Below are 21,787 nucleotides of genomic sequence, written 5' to 3'. Positions count from 1 at the left end.
CACCAGCCCCTCTTTCCATTCCAGACCTAACCCAGACCATCTGCCCCCGCCGGGCTACGATGACATGTACCTGTGAAGGCCTCAAGAATGTAACATCCCAGCCTTCCCTCCACTCTCCTGGAGCTGCCACCGTGGGCCCCACCAGCACCCATTTTCTTGTGGGCTGGGGTCAAAGGACTCTGTCCATGTGTTTGCAGGCCGGCTGGGATTGCCTCCCCACCCCCTACCAGAGCCAGGGCACCTGCTGCAGTTCTCCACCTGGCTGCATATAGGTCCCAAAGAGAAATCAGTGTGTGTCTTACCACCAGCTCCTCTCCACTTCCCAGGGGAGACTCCGGCAACATATGCCCTTGACCTGATGCAGTTCCAGCTGCATTGCTATAAGAACAGAACCCATTTTGGATGTTATTATTAAGAACCAAATGTCAATACAAAAATCATGTTGCCGGTCTCCCACTCTTCTTTACTGCACAGCTCCTTCCATGTATGAGACTTGAGAGTTTGAATCTTTAAGGGGCTAAAGGACTCTCTTAGGCATCTTCCTTTCATGAATTGCTCTCGCTCCTGATACCACTAAGATGGTCTGGCTGCATGGATGAAAATGAGTGACTGGAACCCCCATAAGCCGCAGGGATGACTTCCACAAGGCCAGGCGCATTGCAGAATGACTACATCACTCTGAAAAGGGCAAGACATTCCAGTTCTGCTTGTCTGAGCCTGTCCTCTGGGTCTGTCTGTGCCTGGGCAATGGCCGCCTACGAACAGAGGAATAAACAGAGCAGACCTGAAGGCTAATCTCTTTTTTGCCACTAACTTAACTGAATGACCCTATGTAAGTCCCTTCCCCTCCCAGGGCCATTGTGCCCACCTGTGAAATCCAAGGTGCCTTTCTTGTTGTAAAACAGCCTGGTATCGGCTTCTATGCACGATGATCCCTAGTAACTGGGGCAAAAGGTAAAGAATGAAGGTTCAAGGCTTTGTGTGGTGCTTACCTACAGAGTTTGCAACTCTGTGCTTCTCACCCGCCGTGAGGCCCTGACATGAACGTAGCAGCACAGTGCTGGACTTAGGGACAAGCAGGGAGCCTGGCCTCTGGAAGCCAGTGTGTGAGAAGGGTGAATGGAGGAGTTGGTGATGCAAGAAACAACCCAGGAAGGCATTCCACCCCCAGGGAGTCCCAGCCTCTGGAAGCCTGTGCCCTGTGTCCAGGCCCACCTGACCTTTGGTGTTCTCCAGATCCTTTTCAGTCCAAGGCCTGACAGACGTGGTCAGTGATGAACCCCTGTGCTGGAGTGGAAAGAGCACCCTAGAGCACCAGACTCAGAGGCAAGAGATGAAGGCACTAGTCACTTTCACTCCACCGCTAGCATTTCAGCCATGGGTGGTGCCTTTCATTTCTCAGCTCCTTGGATTCCTTTCTCTAAATTAGGAGATAGTATTTATCTGTGGGCAGAGGACTACCGGAGCCTTCCTAAGGCATCTGCTGACGTGCTATACAGCCTGGAAATGCCTGTCTACTGTGCCCAAGAGTGGGTTACAAGTAAACTAGACAGGCATACATGCCAGGGTCAGTCCAAGATGCCACCTGGGCGTAGGTGGGAGGCTAGGGCTTCCTGGGCATTTCTGACAGGCCACATTTCAAGCAGTGATTTAGTGAAGGACCACTTTGAAGCTTTTAGAACAGCTCTGCTCTGGAAAAAGACCCAGAGGTCAGGCAGAGCTGCAAATGCAGTCATCAATGGACATCTTCCCCAAGAGCCAGCAAATGGGTGAGATGTTTGGAAGCTGGATCATACCTTCTACCAAAAGAACTTGAGGCAATTTGCTTATAAAAGCATCCTTTATTATAAAAAGCATTTAAAGGAACATCAGACAAGCAGGGGAAGTAGATAACTTTTAGGACCCTGATTCAGGGGAAGGGTAAGAGTGAAACAATAAATTCACCACTTATATTTTCTAATAGTGAAATTGGAAAGGATAGTCAGAAGCATAATACTGTTTTCTGAAAACAGAAACTTCAGTGATTCATCTGCAGAATCAGTCATTTTTTGAGTAGGACTCCTTGGATCAAGGACACTGAGGAATGCAGACTGTGTCTTTAGTTGTTATGTGTGGGGAGGTGAATGGTATCTTTAGGAACTTCCAAGTCAGACTGTCAGTACGTGTTGTGTATCTAGGCCACTTCCCTCCTTCCAGCCATGAGTAATCACCAAGCAGCCAGAGGGAGTGATTCAGGTGTATGTTTTGTGGAACCTAGAAGTGTTAGAGCCTTAATAATAAATATCAGCACTTAATAACCTGTTCCTCCTTTTTAAAAATAATAGCTTTATTGAGCTACAGTTCACATACGCATAAAGTTCATGTTTTTTAAAGTGTACAATTCAGTGCTTTTAGTACATTCACAGTGTTGTGCACCCATCACCATATCTGAGTTCTGCACATTTCATCATCCCAAAAGAAACCTCATACCCATTAACAGTCACCCTCCATTCCCTTCTCCCAGCCCCAAGTAACCACTCGTCTGTTTTCTGTCTCTAAAGATATGCCTATTCTGGACAGTTCTTACACATGGAATCACACAATATGTGGTCTTTCATGTTTGGTTTCTTTCAGTTAACGTTTGCAGGGTCCATCCATGCTGTAGCGTGTATCAGTAATTCATTTATTTTAATGGCTGAATAATATTCCACATTTTCTTTATCCATTTATCAGTTGATGGACAGGTTGTTCCAACTTTTTGGCTATTATGAATAAGGCTGCTATGAACATTTATGTACAAGTTTTTGTTTGGTCATATGTTTTCCATTCTCTTGGAGTGGAATTGTGGGATCATATGGTAACTCTATGTTTCATTTTTGAGGAACTGCCACACTGTTTCCCAAAGTGACCATGCCATTTGATATTCCCATTAGCAGAGTATGAGGGGCCTGACCCATCTCCTCACCAGTACTTGTTAGTCTTTTTATGTATAGGTATCCTAGTGGGTGTAAAGTGGTATCTCATTGTGGTTTTGTCCTCTCTTAAAAAAACAAGGAATTCTGACCTAGGTCAAACAAGACAGAGACCGAAGACTGTGGCTTTGGTAATAGCCACCTTGGGATGACTGGTGAGATGCAGAGGAGTTAAAGTTTGACTTTTGGGTAAGTTTCAGGGCTGCATGTGATTTAAGAGAAAGGTCCTGTCTATAGGGAAGTTACCATGAGCTTTCCAGGTCTGGTGAGACCTGGAAACAAGCATTTTTGCTTGTTTTGCTTGTTTTGAAATATTTATGTTGATCCAGTGGCTTACAAGTAAAATAAACATCTAGTTCTAAATATTTGTCTTTTGAAGTGACATAGACCACATGTACCATCTCTGGCAGTCTCCTCATCTCCAACTCCTCTTCCTTGCCTTGTGTTGTTCCTTATTCTTAGAGCTGGATGTGTTTTTCATTGCATTGCATTTATCTGCTCATCGCGAGCTGTCAGCCTCCATGGTGAAGTCACTGGTCTCAAGACCCTGACTCCAAGCAGGCATTATGTTCAAAACAGATTTTATATTCCTGTGCTGGATGGCTAGTACCTGTTGACATGCAGTTAGAAATCGGGTAGCAAGCCCTATAATAACAACTTCATTCTTTGAAATCCAGATTCCTTCATAGCTTCCCTTTCTACTCATTAATGACATTCTATTACTGATCCTTGCCTCTTCACAGAAGAAAAATTAGAGTCTGTGGAGCAGTTACTGTCTGTCACCTTGTAACCTTGTCTACTTTGGGCAGTTCCAATGAGACAGGTCCCACCACCAAGGAGATGAAAGATCCCTCACATGCATATCCTCAGCTTTGTCTAATATAAAACTTACATTCTTAAGGCCCGCTGTTGACTTTTTGCACCAAAAGAGAGATTCAAGGGGCGGCATCCAAGCCCCCCAGCCCCTGTTTGTCCTTGGGATACCCTAAGTCTCCAGCTGTGCCGAGCCCTGAGCCTCACCCAGAGGGTAGGTCACAAGTAGGAGTGGCAGGCAGTGAGGATGGTGGCTATAGAGGAGTGCAAGACCCAGGTGACCAAGGATACTAGGGTGCAGAGAGCAGCAGTGACATGAGGCCTGCCCCACTAGTGGCAGGGTTAGGTGGCAGGTACAAAGTGGAAGGCCCAGCCTCAGACTTTGGATGACCGTGGGAAAGGCCAGGTTCCATACTAACCACATAGGGTGAGTGTTGTGCGACAGGGTTCTGAAAGAGGAGAGACAGGGAGGGCTGCAGGGAGCAGAAACTACTTTAGCTTTTTGAAACAAGAAGGTTTGAATGTAGGCAGCAGCAAGATCACATCACCATTGTCTTGATCTGGGGATCAGGAAACTGCAGAGCCACACAGCAACTGCCTGGATCTGTGCCCGAAGAATGCCCCTTGTGCTGCCACCTTGACCACCTCCCCCCCACTTCCTCTCACCTCAGTTCCAAGTGCAAGGCTTGGCTGCCTTCATCTGACAGCTGGAACCTACATCAACTCTTAAACCATAGCTGCAAAGGAGCCTGGGAAATGGCCTTTTCCCCCTTTTCCTGCTTGTCCCAGGAAGGCACGTTTGGGACAGAGGTCTGACAAGCCAGTCTCCTGTGTATTAACATCCCTATAGCATGGGCCTTGATAGAGATGAGCACCACAGCCAGGCTTCTCCAGCTTGCCCAAGCCTCTCAGTCTCTCCTGAAATGCTTGAAGGACACAGTACATCTTGGGCCCCAACCCAGACCTGGATCCAAATCACTAGGGAAGGGCCCTTAAGTCCATTTTTTATAAGTTCCTCAGGTGATTCATCTGACAGACCAGTTTGAGAATTCCTGAGAAGCGAAGGGAAGGCTATACACATCCTTGCTACTCAAACCAGCAGCATCACCTAGAAACTTGTTAGAAATGTGGAATCTCGGGCCCCACCCAGGCCTATTAAATGAGAATCTGCACTTTATCAAGTTGTCCAAGTGGTTTGTGTGCACTTTAAAGTCTGAAACTCTCTAGTGTACAAACCTTAAATCTTCTCTGTTTACCTGAGTAGCAGGTGAAAAGAATCATCAGTCTTGGTTGATGACATACTATGACTAATGCAAGAACCTCCTCATTTTAACTGTTTTCTGTTTTCCCCCTGTAACCTCTCCATTCCTTTCTCCCATACCACTCAATGTGTTTGATATGTTTTTAAATATGGATGTACCCTTGTAAAATAGCATTTATCATATCTAATATAAGGAAATACTATCCCCATTTTTTCCAGGCCAGAAAAAGAGGGTTTGAAAAGTTTCAGTAATTTGCTCAAGAAGGCAAGCAGGGTTCTTGGAATCAAGCAGGAGTAGTTAGGACTCCCAACTCTCCCTTTGCTGGTGTGTGACTTTATCTGCAAAATGAGCATCACATCTACCTTCAGGATTGTTGCAGGACCCAACCAAATAATGTGTCTTACAGACAGATAGCAGGAGCCCCGTGGGTACCAGCTATCATTACTGAATCCATATAGGTAGATAAGACTGGAGGTTCATGGACAAGAGGGCTTCACCGGTGGCTCAGATGGTGAAGAATCCACCTGCAATGCAAGAGACCTGGATTTGATCCCTGGGTTGGGAAGATTCCCCTGGAGAAGGGAGAGGCTACCCACTCCAGTATTTTGGCCTGGAAAATTCCAAGGACAGAGGAGCCTGGTGGGCCACAGTCCATGGGGTTGCAAAGAGTCAGACATGACTGAATGACTTTCACTTCATGAACAAGAGGAAGGAAACCTTGGGCTGCTATTCAGTGAAGAGAATAACTGTATCTGATGCCCTCAGTGTGCCAAACTCCTAGTCTCGTGTAGTACACCTAGCTGTTCCCAAGGTAAACATTGTTAGCAGCTTAGTTGAAGTGGTGCTGGGTTTGTTCCTTGAGGAGTGGCAGAGCCGTGATGAGGACCCGAGTCAGCCTGGTTCTAAAACTGGTGCTCTTTTTAGTAAAACTGCTATACCTAGACCCCACATCTTGTCCAGAGGAGAGGCATGGGCAAAATCCATTCCTGAAGCCGGAAAACAAGTCAGGACTGATAGAGAAAGGAACAATGCTGCATAATTCCCAAGATGGCCCAGGACTCTGAAGTCAGTCCTATTGCAAAGTGTATCTCATGTTTCTGAGCACTTCCACCTACAGCCACAGCACCCAAGCACCCAGGTTAGGCGCACCTGAAACCACCCAGACCAACCCCTATCCCACAGAGGAAGGAACAGGCCACAAAGCCTGTCAGGATGACCTCCTGAGAGGCGTCACTGGCCTAGACATGGCCTTGGGCTCCGTGCAGGGCTCTGTCATCTGACCTCAAATGATGCTCACCCCAGTCTTCTGACTTTGGTAGGATGGGAGCTACTCTTCCATGGGAGATGAAAAAGCGTATCCAGAGCAGTTGAGTGACCCTCCCTCTGCCACAAAGACCACAAAGAAATCCTAGCCCAAAACTTGTGTATCAAACATTACCCATAACAGTCATGTTGGTCTCTGAGTGATGAAAATATGACCCAAAAAAATCGTCCCTCCCTCTTTTTCTCCCCTCAGCCAGGCTGTAAGAGGATGGGGCCATGCAGGTTCAGCACCCTGGTCAGCTCCCACCTACGCGCAGCTGCTGAGGAAGCCTTTGGGCCAGGGTAGGCCAGTGTCGACTGCTCCCCAGTCCAGGGTGGCCCTCCTCCGGGACAGGCAGGCATCCCTAAAAAGGATGAACCTAGGTATTCTGCCTACAAGACAGAGCCCTGCCCGCCCGCCCTCCAGATTAGAACCACAGGAGCTCAGCATCATCCTCTAGGCTTCTTGATGTCTATGACATAAATTCACATGAGAAGCCTCAGAAGAAGAGAGGGGGCTTGAGCCATGGGGCCCCTGGGCAAGTCCCACCTCTCCCCTTGGTTTTCCCCAGTAGTAAAATGGGGATAATGGTGGACTTGATCTTCCAAGGATTCTCAAAGATCCCGCTGACCTATGAGATTCCATGATTTAAGTAGGACATGGGCCTGTCCAAGTTTGGTGCTGCCCCAACTGTCCCCTCTTATCCCCCACAGAGCTTCCCACTTGACATCTATACCACAAGCCTCGGTGGCAGCCTACAGCCCAGATCTGCAAACATGCCCTGACTGGCCTGCATGCTATTATAGTTGAGTCTGCTATTTACTAGTGTGACCTTGAGAAAGTCACTTTGCCTGCCTGTGCTTTAGCTTACTCATCTGTAAAAGGGAATTAATGATAGCACCCACTCTCCAAGATGGTTGTGAGGTTTAAATGAACTAGCAGATGCAAAGACTTAGTGCCTGGCACAGAAAGAACACAGTATTTCATTTAAAATTAGATCATCTAATGTGTATAATGCATAATGAGTTCACTGAAATGTAGAAACATGAAGTGTTGTGTTTTATCCAACTAACCTCTATGTCAGATCCCCCTTTCTCATCTCAGCATCTAGGATTCAACCAAAAACTGAATGGTCACTTTGATTTTCAAACTCAGTCCAGTCCAATTTAAACTTACATCCAGTTCCAAGAGGTCTCTCCTCTGACCTCTTTTGAACACTTGCTGCTCCTCTGTGGTGGGATGGGAGGAGAAAGGAAGAAAAATGAATGAGTCTCTTCATTAGCCATGGTGATAGGGTAGGGGGTAGGGGGTACTCTTACTCTAATTCACACTGGGGTTTTGTTTTTTGATGCTGGAGTCTTTGGTAGACAACATGCAAAATTGGGGGGTGCTGTTGAGAACTTCACCCAGGACTCTCAGTAGTGAGGGTCTCTCCCAGTCCATAAGAGGTTCTCAGCCATCTGCTCCTTGAGGTAATATACTGGGCTGCATAGCCACCTGCACCATCCCACATTTCCAGCCTCCCCTTACCTGCCTACATCAACTCTTAGAGCCCTGGAACACGGGTCCTCCACCTACCTTCAAGAGCCTCAGAACACTGGGAGGGACTACAGGACTACCCTTCTTGCTCCCTGAGTTCCACCATCCTTCAAACCAGCGTGGGCTATTCCCATGGGCCTCCCACATTAGAAATTCTCCAGGTCAGAAGCAGACCTCATCTCCATGTTCACACTAATTCTGAGCTCCAGAATATACTTGTCAAGCCCACTCAAGAATACTTTCCTTACCTCTTTCATCTGTTTGGTGCTATACCTCAAAACCTGGCACAGAATGGTATGTAAGTCCTTTGTGAAAGAATTAAGGATCTTAGAAACACTCAGGTGGTCTGCAGGCACTGTAGTTCAGTGAGCCTCCAACTGGGAGACAGTCTAGTCTGCTTCATGAGGGTGCCCCCATCTCTATGAGTAACTTGGTAAGCCCTGGGCCAGGGAGCGGGTGGATGTCTGACCCTAGCAGGTGGAATCTCATTAGACACTCCTTTGTCCTCAGTTCTGGCCTGTCACAATTCTCAGGCAGTGGGATAATCCTTTTTATCCATGCAAATGTCCAGATGTCCAGCTGCTCTTGAAAAATCAGTAGCTCTGACAACCCTGAGCCCATCCACCAGGGCAACAGCCAATCAGGTGAAGCAGACACCTCTTTAATCCTGCCACTGCTGTCGATTGTCACCTCCTTCATCAGTGAATGTCACCTGCCAAACTCTATGGGCATTTGCATTTGGGCCCTGGCTTTCCTCTTTGCTAGAGGAGGGAAGACACTGTCAAGAGGAGAGTCAGATGGCTGGCAGGTGAGTCAGCAATAGTGGCAACACGCCTGTGGGTGTAACCCCCAGGAGTGGCTTTAGTGAAAGAGGTGTAAGCACAGAAGAATTTAAAAAAAAAAAAAAAAAAGGAAGATATGGAGAGATGGGATGAAATGAAGAATCAAGAAGGGAGACAGATGGCCTTTCCTGAGTACCCTTTACCCTAAGTCATTGGCTCAGATGCCTGCCACCCCGGAAGAGGTTGGCATGGCAGGCGCCTTCTTCCCCTGTCCTCTCTGCTCCCCTGGGGCCAGCTTTCCTGCCAGAGGATCCTTCCACTCACTAACCTTCCCCCAGACCCAGGAGATTAGGTTGGCTTGACCTCAATTTAATCAGATCCCTCCTCTGTGCCGACACTCTCCACCCCTGGCCCCACATACACAGCTCCCTGTGCCCTGTCCTGTTTCTCCAGACAGTCTGTGACCAGCTCAAGGGCAGGCCCACGTGTCCCCATAGGACCTCCCCCAGGGAAGAAACAGATTAGGTGTGAATGAACAAGCAAATGAATAGTTAACATTATTGAGTGAATTACAAATTGCCAGGCACTATGCCCAGTGCTTTATGGGTATCTCATTTACTGCTCACTATGCCTTATGGGGAAGGTGCTTTCATTTAACAGATGAGGAAACTGTGGCTCAGGGGTATTAGGCATTGGCTCAGCATCTAGGCAGGCTTCCCCGGTGGCTCAGTGGTAAAAGAATCCACCTGCAATGCAGGAGACATGGTTTGAGCCCTGGGTCAGGAAGATCTCTTGGAGCAGGAAATGGAAACCCACTCCACTATTCTTGCCTGGCTACAGACCATGGGGTCACCAAGAGCTGGACAAGACTGGGCGACCAAGCACACATGCACACAAGCATCCAGGCAGTCAGACTCCAGAGCCAGTGCCCTTACATTCAAGTGATGCGCGGTCCTCGGTGAACTCCCCCCATAAGGGCTTCTGCCCCCAGTCTCTCTAAGACTGGAGCAGGGAGAAAGCTCAGAAGTAGCTGGTCCCCTGGGAGGAGGAAGGCAGTAATCCTGCTACCCTCTGTACCATACATATCTCTCGGGCCTGCCCATCTGCTCCAGGACAGCCCAACCCAGGGAGAGGGTTAATCTGGGGGGAGAGGGTGTTGGGACCAAAGAAAAGAGGATACAGCAAGACCAACATTGCTATTGTCTTCAGCCAGGCTCTGGCCACTGGGGCACAGGTTCTCCTCCGAGAAGGGGTTGGAAGCCTCGAGACTAAATCCTACCCAAATTCCACTATGTTTCTCCCTGAAGACACCGAACACCTGACCAGTAAATGCTAACATACCTCCACTGACAAGGAGCTCCCTACCATTCCAACCCAGGCAAGATCTCAACAAGCTTGTCCTTCCCTTAGCTGAAACTCACCTCCTTGGGGACATCAGGAGGAGCCCAGTCTTTTGAGAGAAACCAACAGACCCAACCTGAAGGCATCTCCTTGACTCTGTCAGTGCCAGTGATGCTCCCCTTTCCTCTAAGATAGATCCCTTAGATGGAACCTGCCTCCTGCAGCTTCATAATGCCTCCTTTCCTTTCCCTCTTCTTGTCGCTCCAAAACTCTCTAGACTCAGCACCACTGTCTTAACTTTGGAAAGCCCTCTTCTTGGGTTTCCTGATTCCCTCAGTCCCCAGAGAAGGCGGAGACTGGTTGGGAATGTTTCCCGTCTCTCTCTGGAGCACCAGAGAGGTGGGATGATTTGCCCAAAGGCCCCCAGGGAAGGGTTGCCTTCCAGGCAGAAGCAGCAGCAAGTGCAAAGGCCCTGAGGTAGGCTTGTGCCCACAGGGAGTGGCTGCAATGGAGTGAGCAGAGGCTAGGATGGGGCAGAAGGTCAGAGCACCACTGGGGCCAGACTGTGTAGCGCTTTCATAGGCCACCGTGAGGAACAGACTTGAAGCCTGTGAAATTTAGGGAGCCATCCTTTTTGGAAAAATCAGAATTACAAATAAGTGTGACTTAGGCCTTGGAAGGAGCTTGCACAAGTGAGGGGCCTTGTAAATGCATCCTTGACTGGCGAGAATGGTAACTTTTGCCTGGAGTAAGAGGGAGCCATAGGACAGTTTGGAGCAGAGGAGAAACCTGACCTAATTAATCTTTGAATAGGATCCTCAAAGGAGACCAAACCAGTTAATCCTAAAAGAAATCAACCCTGAATATTCACTGGAAGGACTGATGCTGAAGCTGAAACTCCAATACTCTGGGCACTTGATGCAAAGAGCCAACTCATTGGAAAAGACCCTGATGCTGGGAAAGATTGAAGGCAGGAGGAGAAGGGGATGACAGAGGATGAGATGATTGGATGGCATCACCGACTCAACAGACATGAGTCTGAGCAAACTCCAGGAGATGGTGAAGGACAGGGAAGCCTGGCGTGCTGCAGTCCATGGGGTCGCAAAGAGTTAGACACAACTGAGAGACTGAACAACAAGGATCCTCCTGGCTGCAGAGTGGAACAAGAGCTGAGGTGGAGGGTGGGCTGGAGACGAATTAGGACTCAAATGAGCAACCTGGACTGGGCAGTTGACTGAAGAATCAGATTCCAGAGATGGAACCAATGAGATCTGCTGATTGGTAGGGTGGGAGGCAAGAGAAGAAAGTCAGAAGGATTGACCCTGAAGTTTTAGGCCTAATCCAGTTATCTCCAACCAGGGTGAGGAAGGAGAATGATCATGGAGACGACCTCATACACTCAGGCCTGCAGCTTATCTCTGATTTTTCCCAACCTCCCTCTCTCTGAAAGGAGGCTGAGGATGAGCTTTCATTCCTCCCACTTCACAAAGAAAACAATAATCAGGATACTCAGAGAGGTACAACACCTTGCTCAAGGTCACACAGCCAGGAAATGGCAGACTCTGAAGCCCAGGTTTTACCGACTCCAAAATCAGTATCTGTTCTCATATACCAGGAAAAGCAAGGTTTGGGGACCCTAGTAGCCTTTCAAGTAGGAGATGCAGTTCCTACAGATGGGTGCCTTCCAGCCACCACAGGGTCCGCTAGGGCCACTTCACAGCTACACCCAAAAAAAAACCTGCAAAGAAAATTCTCAGCATCCTACACCCTACTCCCTCCTGACCCTGTTTCTGATCCACTGGCTGGGCCATCTCAGCTGCAATCCTGGGGAAATGTTTTTGGCATCACTTAAGTTTTCTTAACTCATCGACAAAGAAATGACTGCCTCTATCCATTTTACATATTTTCTAAAGGGTGCATTAGGATGCAAAGCAGGCTTCTCTGATTTAGAGAAAACCTGAGATTCCTGGAATTTAACCTTCTAACAGATTTACCCCCTAAACACAATTCATGGCATTTAAAACTGATAGGAATTGCTGGTCCTGGATGCATCCACTCAACAGGTTTAGTCTCCAAATGAGTCCCCCACTGTCACAATAATCCATTTGGCTGGGATTGGTATTTTTATTATTATCATTATGGATTTGAAAGGCCTGAGCTCATCATTTGGGATGTTCAGTTCTACCTAGAGTGGCTCCTGACACTTGGTGCATCCACTCCTCGCTTGGAGCCTTGACTTGTGAATCTTTCACTATCTCAAGCCTTTGTCCTTTTCAAAACACACCTCTTCAACAGCAGAAACAGAATCTGACAGGCCAAGATGCATAGCCTTTGTCCTCTCTAGCCCTCCCTCAGCCCCCTGCTCCTGGAAAATCCTGCCAGCAGAAGCAGATATTTGATCCGGCATAGAAGTGATAATGTTACACCGTCCAGATGTTCAACTCACCGGACTGAGGGCTCAGGTTACAGACAGTCGGGGCTGTTCTAGCTTCATGCCCACCCCACTCTCCCACCCCCAAGAATCAGGATCAGTGACCCACATGGCCAACTGAGACGGAGTACACAGAACCTGCAGGGGTTCGGGGGCTCACTGAAATGACCCCATTAGAGTCTTCAAACCAGTGACCTAGAAGGCAGGTATTCTCAAAGCCCTCTAGAGCCTTTCAGAATGGATGATGCCCTCCCCCAGTCCTCAAACACCTTTATCTCCTTGCCCACTAGGACCCACTTCCTTTCCTTGTCAGTAGTTTAAAGAGAGGCTGGATGGAGCCTAGAAAACACTTGACTAAGAGAAACAGAACACATGGTGATCAATGTGGCTAGAATTTCCAGGCCACCAGAATGTGTGCCTGATTTCTTCCCCAAATAAACCGGGGCTGCACTTTGCTGCTTAGGGGGGTTGGGAAAGGAAGGTTACAAATTCAACATCAAAAAAATTTTTTTTTCTTTCCTGTTCCCAGAATAAGGTTATGCCTAAGAGACATACTATTGGGGAAGGGGAGGTAATGAAGGCCCACACTGTGTCCACAGAAATATAGCAAAACCCTCACCCTTTCTTATTTGAAAGACCCCTTGCCCCTTGTCCAGGGAGTTAATGAAAACTGCGCACATGACTAAAACTTGTGCTAGTCACTGCAGGTAATTCGATCCCAAGACCAAAACCAGGCTGTCTCAAACTCTATTTAGCCCAGCCTAACCTGAGGACTTCAGGGCTCCTTTAGCAGGACTGTGGGAGATGCTGCCTGTGTGAGTGGTGGCAACCCTGGTCAGAAAATGGCACGGAGAATGGTCAGCACCTGCTGACACTCTCCTCCCGTGAAGGAGTGGCCGCATGCAGATACCAGGCTCCTGTTCCATACGGGAATTCCTAGGGCAGAACTGGAGGGGCCACCCCTCTCACATCACAGTCAGGGGGACTGAGGCCTGGAGAGGAGAGGTCGTCCCAGGGATGACTTTTCCCCTCATCATGAAGCCACCTCCCACTTTCGACGGTCAGGGCTGCAAGGGGTCCTTCCAAGGTCACCCAACACCCATAGGTGGCTGATGAGGACAGCAGAGATCCCGGAATTCCCCAAGGCACAGGGAACAGGATGGGCAGCCTTTCAAACAGCTCTCAATCCACAGAAATGCCAAGAAACCTCATCCTCCAAGGGCAGCGGTTTCCAGACTTTTGTATTTTTAGCAGCAGAAGCCATCCTTCAAACAAAACCTTATGCAAAACCTCAAGCTACAAAACAGACGGAGGGGCCGCTCTCCTAAGCGAAGCCTGGACCAAGCCCCAAGCTCCCCCTCCTGCACCCACGACTCCTTCCACAGGGCCCTCGGTGGAGCTTGGTCCAAAACCCCAGCCTTAGGGGCCTGGTCACCCTGAAGCTGAAGCGGCCAGACAGGGTGGGCTCTTACTTAAGATCCCTGGAGGGCGTGGCTGGTCTCTGAGACCTGGACGACTTCGTTCTCCACCAGGGCCTGGCCCCCGTCCCCATGGAGCTGTCTCATGCGCAGGTTGATAGAGCCGTAGGTCTTCCTGGAGCCCCTGCCCGGGACGAAGGTGGGCCGACGGTACAGCTCGCCCTTGCACAGGGAGATCATCAGCAGCACGGACAAGAGCATGCCGCCCACCGTGAGCAGCCCCAGGCCCGCGATGATGCACTTGTCCAGGTGTGAGCCCAGGCGCGCATAGTACATCTCCAGCCGTTCCATCTCCCGCGCTGACACCGTGTCCGGGTTGACGCGAGCCTCGCGGGGGATGGCGTACGCAGTCACCACCAAGAGGATCCCGCTCACCAGGAAAACCAGAGCAGACACGAAGCCGTAATCCACCGGGCGGCTCACGGGCTCCAGGCCTGGCCCCTCTTCTGAATGCAGGGACACGTCGTCTCTCTGGGATCGGGGCCTTGAGGGGCCAAGGCCCCCAGGAGGGCTGGGGGAGCGGCCTGGTCTGGCGTCCCCAGGGTTCTGGAAATGGGACTCATGTTCCTCGGAAGAGAAGCAGGCATTCTCCACACCCTCCCTGGGTGGGGCTGCTGGACCCAGAGATGCTGGTCTCCTTGGGGCCTGGGGCCCATTGCTCAGTGTCTTCAGCTCCAGACCAGGGGGAGATGCCATTGGGAAGGCGGACCCCAGCTCATCCCTTGGCCCCTTGGTAGCTAGAAGAGAAAACAGAAAAGTGGAATTTAGCAAACCTCTACTACTGACAGCCTGCAGTAGTAGGCTAATGTCTGCAACAGACATCACACAAGGCCTGCTGCTAGGCATGTGGGTTTTGGGCAATGCCCGTATCCTCTCTGGGCCTCAGCTTCCCCGTTTATTGAATGACAGCAATACTACTACTTCTTACTTAAAAGGGCTGACGTGAGCATTGAGATAATCCACATAAAGTCCTCAGGATAGTAAATTCTCAGTAAGTACTGGCAATGAGCTATTATTATGATGGAGGGAATTTAAATAGGGTAGATATCAGATTCTAATCCCAGCATCACCACTTGAGCTTGGGCAAGTGAGATGATCTTTCCAGACTCAATTTTATGATCTGTTAAGTGGGAATAAGCAAAATGCTTCCCTCGTAGGGTTGATGTGAGGATTCTATTTCATAAAATAAGGTATGTAAGGCCCCCACCAGTTCAATTAATGGACACTGTTGTGATGAAATGAGGATAGCCGGGGGCAGGGGAAGGGGAGATGAAGATGGTTGTAAGAACAAAGAGGAGAAAGTTAGGGTAGCTTCTAGGAGTTGGTGGCATTTGAGCCAAATCTCAGAGGATAAGCGGGAAATCCCCCAGCAGCACGAGGGGACAAGGGCATTTTGGAGAGAAAGAGGGGTTGCCTTGGAGGTCAGCTGGGACTAGCTCTCTAAATTCTCTGAAAACCAAGCCAAGGAGCCAGGGAGGCAAGGCTTTGGGGCTGGGAGGGTTAACATCCCCCTGGGTTTTGGAAAGCTCTCTCTGGCTGCTGCATGGAGGACAGTCAGGATGGGAAGGAGGACAGTGGAGGCCAGGGGACCAGAGAGGAACCCAGTGTAGTCAGGGGAAGCATAGAGGCTGAAGAGGGCAAAGAGGAAGGAGGAGCACATTTGAGAGCCATGACTGAGGTCAAGGCCAAATGCCTTTATATAAATAGAAAATGGAAGGACCTGGATGAGGGTGACAGAAGGGGAGCTCGGAAAGGACAGGGAAGGGGGGCTCTCTGCTCAAAGAGCAGACACCCCACCCAAGTACCTGAGCACCTACCAACACAGACAGACAGTACATGCGCCAAAAGATACCAGCTTACAGCCCATGGGCCATATTTGGCTCATAGGAGTTTTGCTTTTTCATGTTTCTGGCCTGTTTTTTTTTTTTAAGCAGTTGCCAATATATAAAAAGCAAAAGATTCTACACTTTAAACCTTAGATGCCTGGCTTCTCTTGAAAAATGGATGAGCCTGACGACCCTAGCCCCCTTTCCCTCACAGCAGTACAGCGGGAGGAGTATGATGGAGTATGTATGATGGAGTCTCCTCCAAGCAGATCTTGTGTGCTCCCAGCAGGCCCCCCCTGGCATGTAGAACTCCTGACCACATGTACCCATGCACACCCACACCCTGTGTGTACAGACACCCCAGACCCAAGTCCACACACAGCACAAAGACCCCCAGGTGCAGAGTGCCTTACATGCCCTAGGGTGTCTACACACACATACACAGGATTCTAGACCTTTCTCTGCCTCCCTGTGCCTGAGTTTATTCTCCAAAGCTCCCTGCTTCAGTGTGTGTGTATGTGGGAAAGAGAGAGGATATGAGCAAATGAACGAAGTGAAAATGAATAAAATGAATGAATGAATGAAATTCAAAGAGCCTCTGAGGGAAAGCACGTTTTTCGATCTTTTTGATCTTCCATCCAACATGGACTTGCATCAGACACCTCCTCTTAGCACACACAGGGCCTTTCATCTGAGTACAAAGCCTGTTTCTGCTTACAACCCATCTCGATCACCACGTCCCTTCTGCCTGAGTTCCAATTTAAAAAATGTTTACTGAGCACCTACACTCTCTAGTGGGTCCCAGTGTGGACACTTCACTCAGGAGTACCTTGCATAACCCTCACAAGCCCCATGAGCAGGTGTTACTATCTCCATTTTACAAAATGGAGCCAAGATCTCATGGCTTACATGTGGGGGTCAGGAGGTGAATACAGGTTCCCCAAGAATTGTTATCACCTAAAAGCCTAAAGACCCACACGCTATCATGCCAGTGGCATCATCTGGCCCTCCTTCCCTGGTCTTCCAGGCCGCTTGTAGACTCTCTACTTTACCCATGAGCAGCTTGAGGGCAGGGATATGTCTGAGCCCACAGCCCCCTGCACAAGGCTTAGAACACAGCCAGTCCTCAGGAATGGTTTCACAACCTGCTCAGGCAGACAATCCTTCCCACACAATAGGATGGGGAGTCCTATTCCCGGCCAGGCTCTGGCCAAACTGCTCCCACTTTCCAGTAAACGAAGAGGAGAAGCGTGTTCATTGGCTTTTCTTTTTTTTACTTTTGGCACCAAATGCATTTTCCTGAGTGCCCAGCCAGTAACAGGGACCGGCAGTGACCACTTCTGCCCAGTTGGTGTCCAGAAGTGGTCCCCCACCCAGGTCTTCAGCATCTTCTCTAGAACTCAGCCCCTGGAGGGGCCCAGGAACCCTCTTCCCAGACCAGCACATTGATGCCTCCATATCTCAGAAGAAACGCAGGACACTCAGATTCTCGGAGCAGGGCTCTTTCACCTGGCAGGAAGCCAAAACTTTTTCCTTAGGATGCCAGCAGAGTTAGGAAGAGGGTGGAGGAAAAGAAGATTCCTTCTTACACAGAGTTGCTATGTCTCTGACACACAGGTTCAGAGACACCTACGAGTTACAAGGGCATGCCCAGTCAATTACTCGAAACATAAGCAGACACAGACAAGCTGACAATGATGCTGGTTGTCCACTGCTCGCACCCCGCAGCTGTACCAGTTACACTCCAATGTCATTTGCAGTCCAACATGACTGCAAAGGCACACCGTGGTCCCACACTCAGACCCCCAGGGGTCTTTTCCATATGCAGCATCCACAGACACTGGAAGCCACACAATACAACTAGAAGTCCATACACCACATTGGTATCCACGCCCCAAGAAAGGACAGAGCTGGTCACACACACACACACACACGAAGAAAGGATAGAGTTGGTCACACACACAGTTTACTACTCTCAGGACTGCTAAGATCCACCAAGATCCGCCCAAGTCCAGCACCTCACGCAGTGGCGTGCACTAACACGGGGGAAAACAGACGCACAGCGGGCGTGGGTAAGCTTCACAAAACCCAGTCGACAGACACACGCACGAGTTGTACACAAAGCCTCGGGCGCTCAGATACGTCCACGCTGTGATACCCAAAGTTCCGAACAGAAAGATCCAGCACCCCGGCTGCCCGCTGCACCCACGCGCCCGCCACTCCGCAGCTCACAACCCCCCTGCTCCTGCCCTTGACCACAAACGCCGTTGGGCCGGGCCAGGCCGGACGGGGCCGAGCGGCGCAGGGAGCCAGGCGGCCAGGCGGCCCAGTGAGGCCGGGATCTGCGAGGACCCGCGTGCGCCCAGGTTCCCTCGCCGCGTGTCCTTCGGCCGGGCCGCGAGGTCAGGCTAGCTCTCCTCAGTCGCCCCTCTCCGCCTCGGGTCCTCGGCCTCCCGCCGCCCGCAGCAGTTCCCTCTTGGCGTGCGTACCTGTGCCGAGCCTCCCTCCTCACCTCCCCACCTCCCCACGCGGGAGGCGAGGGCGCCGAGCCGCCGCCGGGCAACGGGGAGGGCGCGTCCTCCCCGGGCGCCCGCCCGCCTTCTTCCCGCAGCCGGCGTTGGTGCTGCGGCGCAGCCCAGGGGGAGAGCGGGCCCGGCCGCCGCCTCCTCTTCTCCCCCCTCCGCTCCCGCCCCCTTCTCAGCCGGGCCCGGCCCGGAGCCGCGGCCGAGGCGCACGTACCTGCTCGCGCCGCGCGGGGCCGTACGGCGGCGGCCGGGACCGCCAGGGAGGCTCCGGGAAAGGAGGCACGGGGAAGGGGCGGGAGCCGGGAATCGCCTAGCGCCGCGGCTCGAGCTCCGCCCGCGGCCGGCGAGGGCGCCGGGAGTCAGCTCCGGGAGGCGCTGGGAGGCGGGTAACAGACCGGGGCGAGGGTGGGGGGACGCAACTCCATCCTCCTCCGTTTCCCTCTGGGGCAGCTCTGGTTCCCCAGCACCTGGGTACCCAGAACCTTCAGCCGGCCCGGGCGCAGGGGCGGGGCGCAGGGTGGGTGCTGAAGAAGACCCCTCCCTCGGCCGCTGGCCTCGCCCCTCGTCTGGGGAGCCCCTACTGCGCCGGGTCCCCACGCTTACTCCGCTTCTCAGCCCCTCCCACACACGCAGCCCGCAGAAGGGACTCGGGGTCCTCTCCGAGGTCCTCAGGGCGGGATGCTCTTCTCCGGCGCGTGCGGCTCCGTGACTCGAGGGCGCCACCTGAAGGCGGAAAGAAAGCCTCTATGAACCAGCCCCTGTGGTGCCCCCTCCCCTGGGAAGCCCACCCGGCAAACCCACCGTCTCCCTCGCCCCAGGGGCCCTTCCAGCTGTGCTCTCTTGGCCTGTATTATTGTCTTTATCTCTGAGAGTTGTGGTTTTCAGTGAGTGCCAGCCTTCTTCCTCAGACTGGCAGGTCCTGGAGGACAGGGCCACTGACCGACGCTCCCAGAGCCCAGCGTGGGAGTAGGTGGACAGGTGGTAGTGGGACACATTTCACCGTTTCTTTCCCTCTGGGGCTCAGACTAAGGTGAATTAAATTTCACTTCACTTCAATTAAGTGAAATGCCTAGTGCCCTAAAGTTAAGGAGACACTCCCCCTTTGGGAGCCGAGGCCAAGCCCAGAGAGGAGTTGGAGCTGAGATCACCGGCTTTCTAGAAATCTCTGACCAGCTCTCTCTGGTGGCCTCAGGTGGAATCCTCCCACCTCTCTGAGCCTCAGTATTTGCCTCTGCCAATGGGATCATGAGAATGCAGACTCCAGGAGCTTTGGAGGAGTCAGCAGAGGTAAACCATCCGGAAGTAGAGGCACTGTCCTGAGTCCTCAGCCGCATCATGGTAGAGCCTTACCTGTCCTGTTCCAAAGGCCTGTGCCACATCCTTGACAAGTAGGACCGCAGAGTCCTACTGAAGTGTTAGTGTTAGTTGCTCAGTCCTGTCTGACTCTTTGTGACCCCATAGACTGTAGCCCACCAGGCTCCTCTGTCCATGGAATTCTCTAGGCAAAAAGCCTAGAGGCCCAGAAGCCAGGTGCCCAAGCCTTTGAGGCTAGGGCGATGGAATCCTGGGCAGGACTTCCAGTGCTGGGAGGAGTGGGAGGGTTTCAGTCTCTTCCTGCCTTCCAGAGGCCTGGCCTATTGTTGTTGTTTAGTTGCTCAGTCAAATCCAACTCTTTGCAACCCCAAGGACGGTAGCTTTGGGATTTTCCAGGCAAGAATACCTGAGTGGTTGCTATTCCCTTCTCCAGGGGATCTTCCTGACCCAGGGGTTGAACCTGGGTCTCCTGCATTGCAGGCAGATTCTTTCCCATCTGAGCCACCAGAAAAGGCCGATTGTTGGGAGACTTCAGAAGAGAGCTGTCTGTGGCACCAGACTCCCGAGGGAATCCCAGCTCCACCACCCTTGTGCAGAGGGGCCCCTCTTGGAGCTATTTCCTCATCTGTGAAATGGACTCAGTAAGGGTAATGGGATTAGATGAAATGCTCCCTATAAAACATCCCACCATGTTCAACTCGATGGACAAGAGTTTGAGCAAGCTCCAGAAGTTGGTGATGGATAGGGAAGCCTGGCGTGCTGCAGTCCATGGGGTCGCAAAGAATCAAACACGACTGAGTGACTGAAGTGAACTGAACTGAACGGTAATGGGACTAGATGAAATCCCTATAAAGTGAAGATGAAGTCCCCCTATAAAGTGCTCACAGTTCCCTTCCTCAGTCTTTGCCTCTGCTGTTCCTTCTGCCTGGGACACTCTTCTTCCTGAGACCCCCCAGAACGTGCTCTCATATCCTTCACATCTTTGCTCAAATGTCACCTTTTCAGAGACGCCTTCTCACGGCATCTTTTTAAGACTAGCAGTACCCCAGCACCCTTTACTCCTTAATTCTGAATTTTTCTCCACAGCATTTATCAGCTTCTGACATTTGCTTATTTCTTTCTTTATTGTCATCACCACTAAAATATAAATGTTAGGAGGCAGAGGCTTTGCCTTATTCCCTCTTGCTGTATCCCAAGATGCTAGAAAAAGAGCCAACACAAAGGAGGCCTTTGATAAATGTTTAATGAATAAAGAATGGAGAAAATGAGCATTTATTGAGCTCCTATTATGTACTGATTAATCAAGATGACTCCATCCCCACCCTACCCTCTAGAATTTCGTATTCTAGTGGGAGGAAAGGATAAGCAAAGGTAACATTGCCACAAAGCAAAGGTACCCTGCAAGCTTTCAGCAAGGTGCTGACCTTGTTTGGGAGACAGGATGGCTCCAGGTTCTCCTGCAGAATTGAGGGCTGAGTTGAGACTGGAAAGATGAATAGGAGGCAGCCAGGTAAAAGACAGCAAGGAAGCGAGGCCCAGCAGAGGGAAAGGCTCTGGGGTAGAAGGGAGTGTGGTGATTATGAGGCTTGTTGGAGGACAGGATGGTTGCCCTGAAGGGCTCAATAAGGAATGTGGGAGATGAGGCTGGACTATCAGTAAGCCAGGTCACTGCACATACTTATAAGCCAAGCAGTTGGTTCTTTGTCCCCAAAGCAGTGGGGAGTCACTGATCAGAGTGAATAAAGGGTTAACAAAAACTTTTCCTCTTCTGTGTGAGAGTTTGACCTTTGGTTAACTGTCTAGCTCTGTTCCCTTGGAAACAGATAAACATATGTCACTATGTTACCTGGCAACATTGCAATGATAAAAAATGACCCTGAGGAGGAGCCTCTAATGATCCATGTGGTAATGGATTTGAGTTGGAGATATTAGTATAAATTCATGTTTAGCATAATATTGATACAGATGATTATATATTTATGATACATTTTATATACAACTGTAATTGGGTATACACACAAGTTAGTATACACTGTATTTCCTTTCTCTGTCAGCTAAGAGGACCTGGCTGCAAGATATTGCATAGTAACAAGCACACCTACTGCCCAGATCTTGGTTTCTAATACCACTCTGCAATAAAAGGAACCAAGGAAAAATGGTTGATGCTAGGACTGGAGCAGAAAACATACAAAACAAGCCTGGAGCATCTAATAGTGCCATAA

The 21,787-nt window shown here is 50.5% G+C and overlaps 3 protein-coding genes across 4 annotated transcripts in view; 2 read left to right on the top strand and 1 right to left on the bottom strand.

Annotated features, from left to right (window-relative positions):
* Positions 1-789, top strand: part of PSMF1 (proteasome inhibitor subunit 1) — a 47,912-nt gene extending 47,123 nt beyond the window's left edge. Inside the window, exon 8 of the mRNA XM_020900881.2 lies at positions 25-789. Coding sequence (XP_020756540.1) covers positions 25-76 — 52 coding nt within the window. The 3' untranslated portion in view covers positions 77-789. The remainder of the gene's footprint in view (positions 1-24) is intronic.
* RAD21L1 (RAD21 cohesin complex component like 1) overlaps positions 1-21,787 on the top strand; it is a 252,528-nt gene that overhangs the window by 154,349 nt on the left and 76,392 nt on the right. The window lies entirely within an intron of this gene.
* On the bottom strand, positions 2,306-21,355 carry TMEM74B (transmembrane protein 74B). Of its 2 annotated transcripts, XM_070472486.1 has the most exons (4): positions 20,990-21,355; positions 18,466-18,974; positions 13,895-14,637; positions 2,306-7,558 (listed from the first exon to the last, which is right to left on the bottom strand). In XM_070472486.1, exon 3 carries the CDS (start codon positions 14,594-14,596, stop codon positions 13,895-13,897), a length of 702 nt encoding a protein of 233 aa, XP_070328587.1. In that variant the 5' UTR covers positions 14,597-14,637; positions 18,466-18,974; positions 20,990-21,355; the 3' UTR covers positions 2,306-7,558. The 2 variants fall into 2 exon arrangements, with proteins under 2 accessions (XP_070328587.1, XP_070328586.1); XM_070472485.1 differs by lacking the exons at positions 2,306-7,558; positions 18,466-18,974; positions 20,990-21,355 and adding an exon at positions 18,216-18,328 and having other exon boundaries at positions 13,647-14,637.

The sequence above is a fragment of the Odocoileus virginianus genome, chromosome 9 (assembly GCF_023699985.2).
Source record: "Odocoileus virginianus isolate 20LAN1187 ecotype Illinois chromosome 9, Ovbor_1.2, whole genome shotgun sequence".
NCBI classification, from domain to species: Eukaryota; Metazoa; Chordata; class Mammalia; order Artiodactyla; family Cervidae; genus Odocoileus; species Odocoileus virginianus.
The sequence above is the reverse complement of the archived record's forward strand: the minus strand, read 5'-3'. Positions and strand labels throughout refer to the sequence as shown.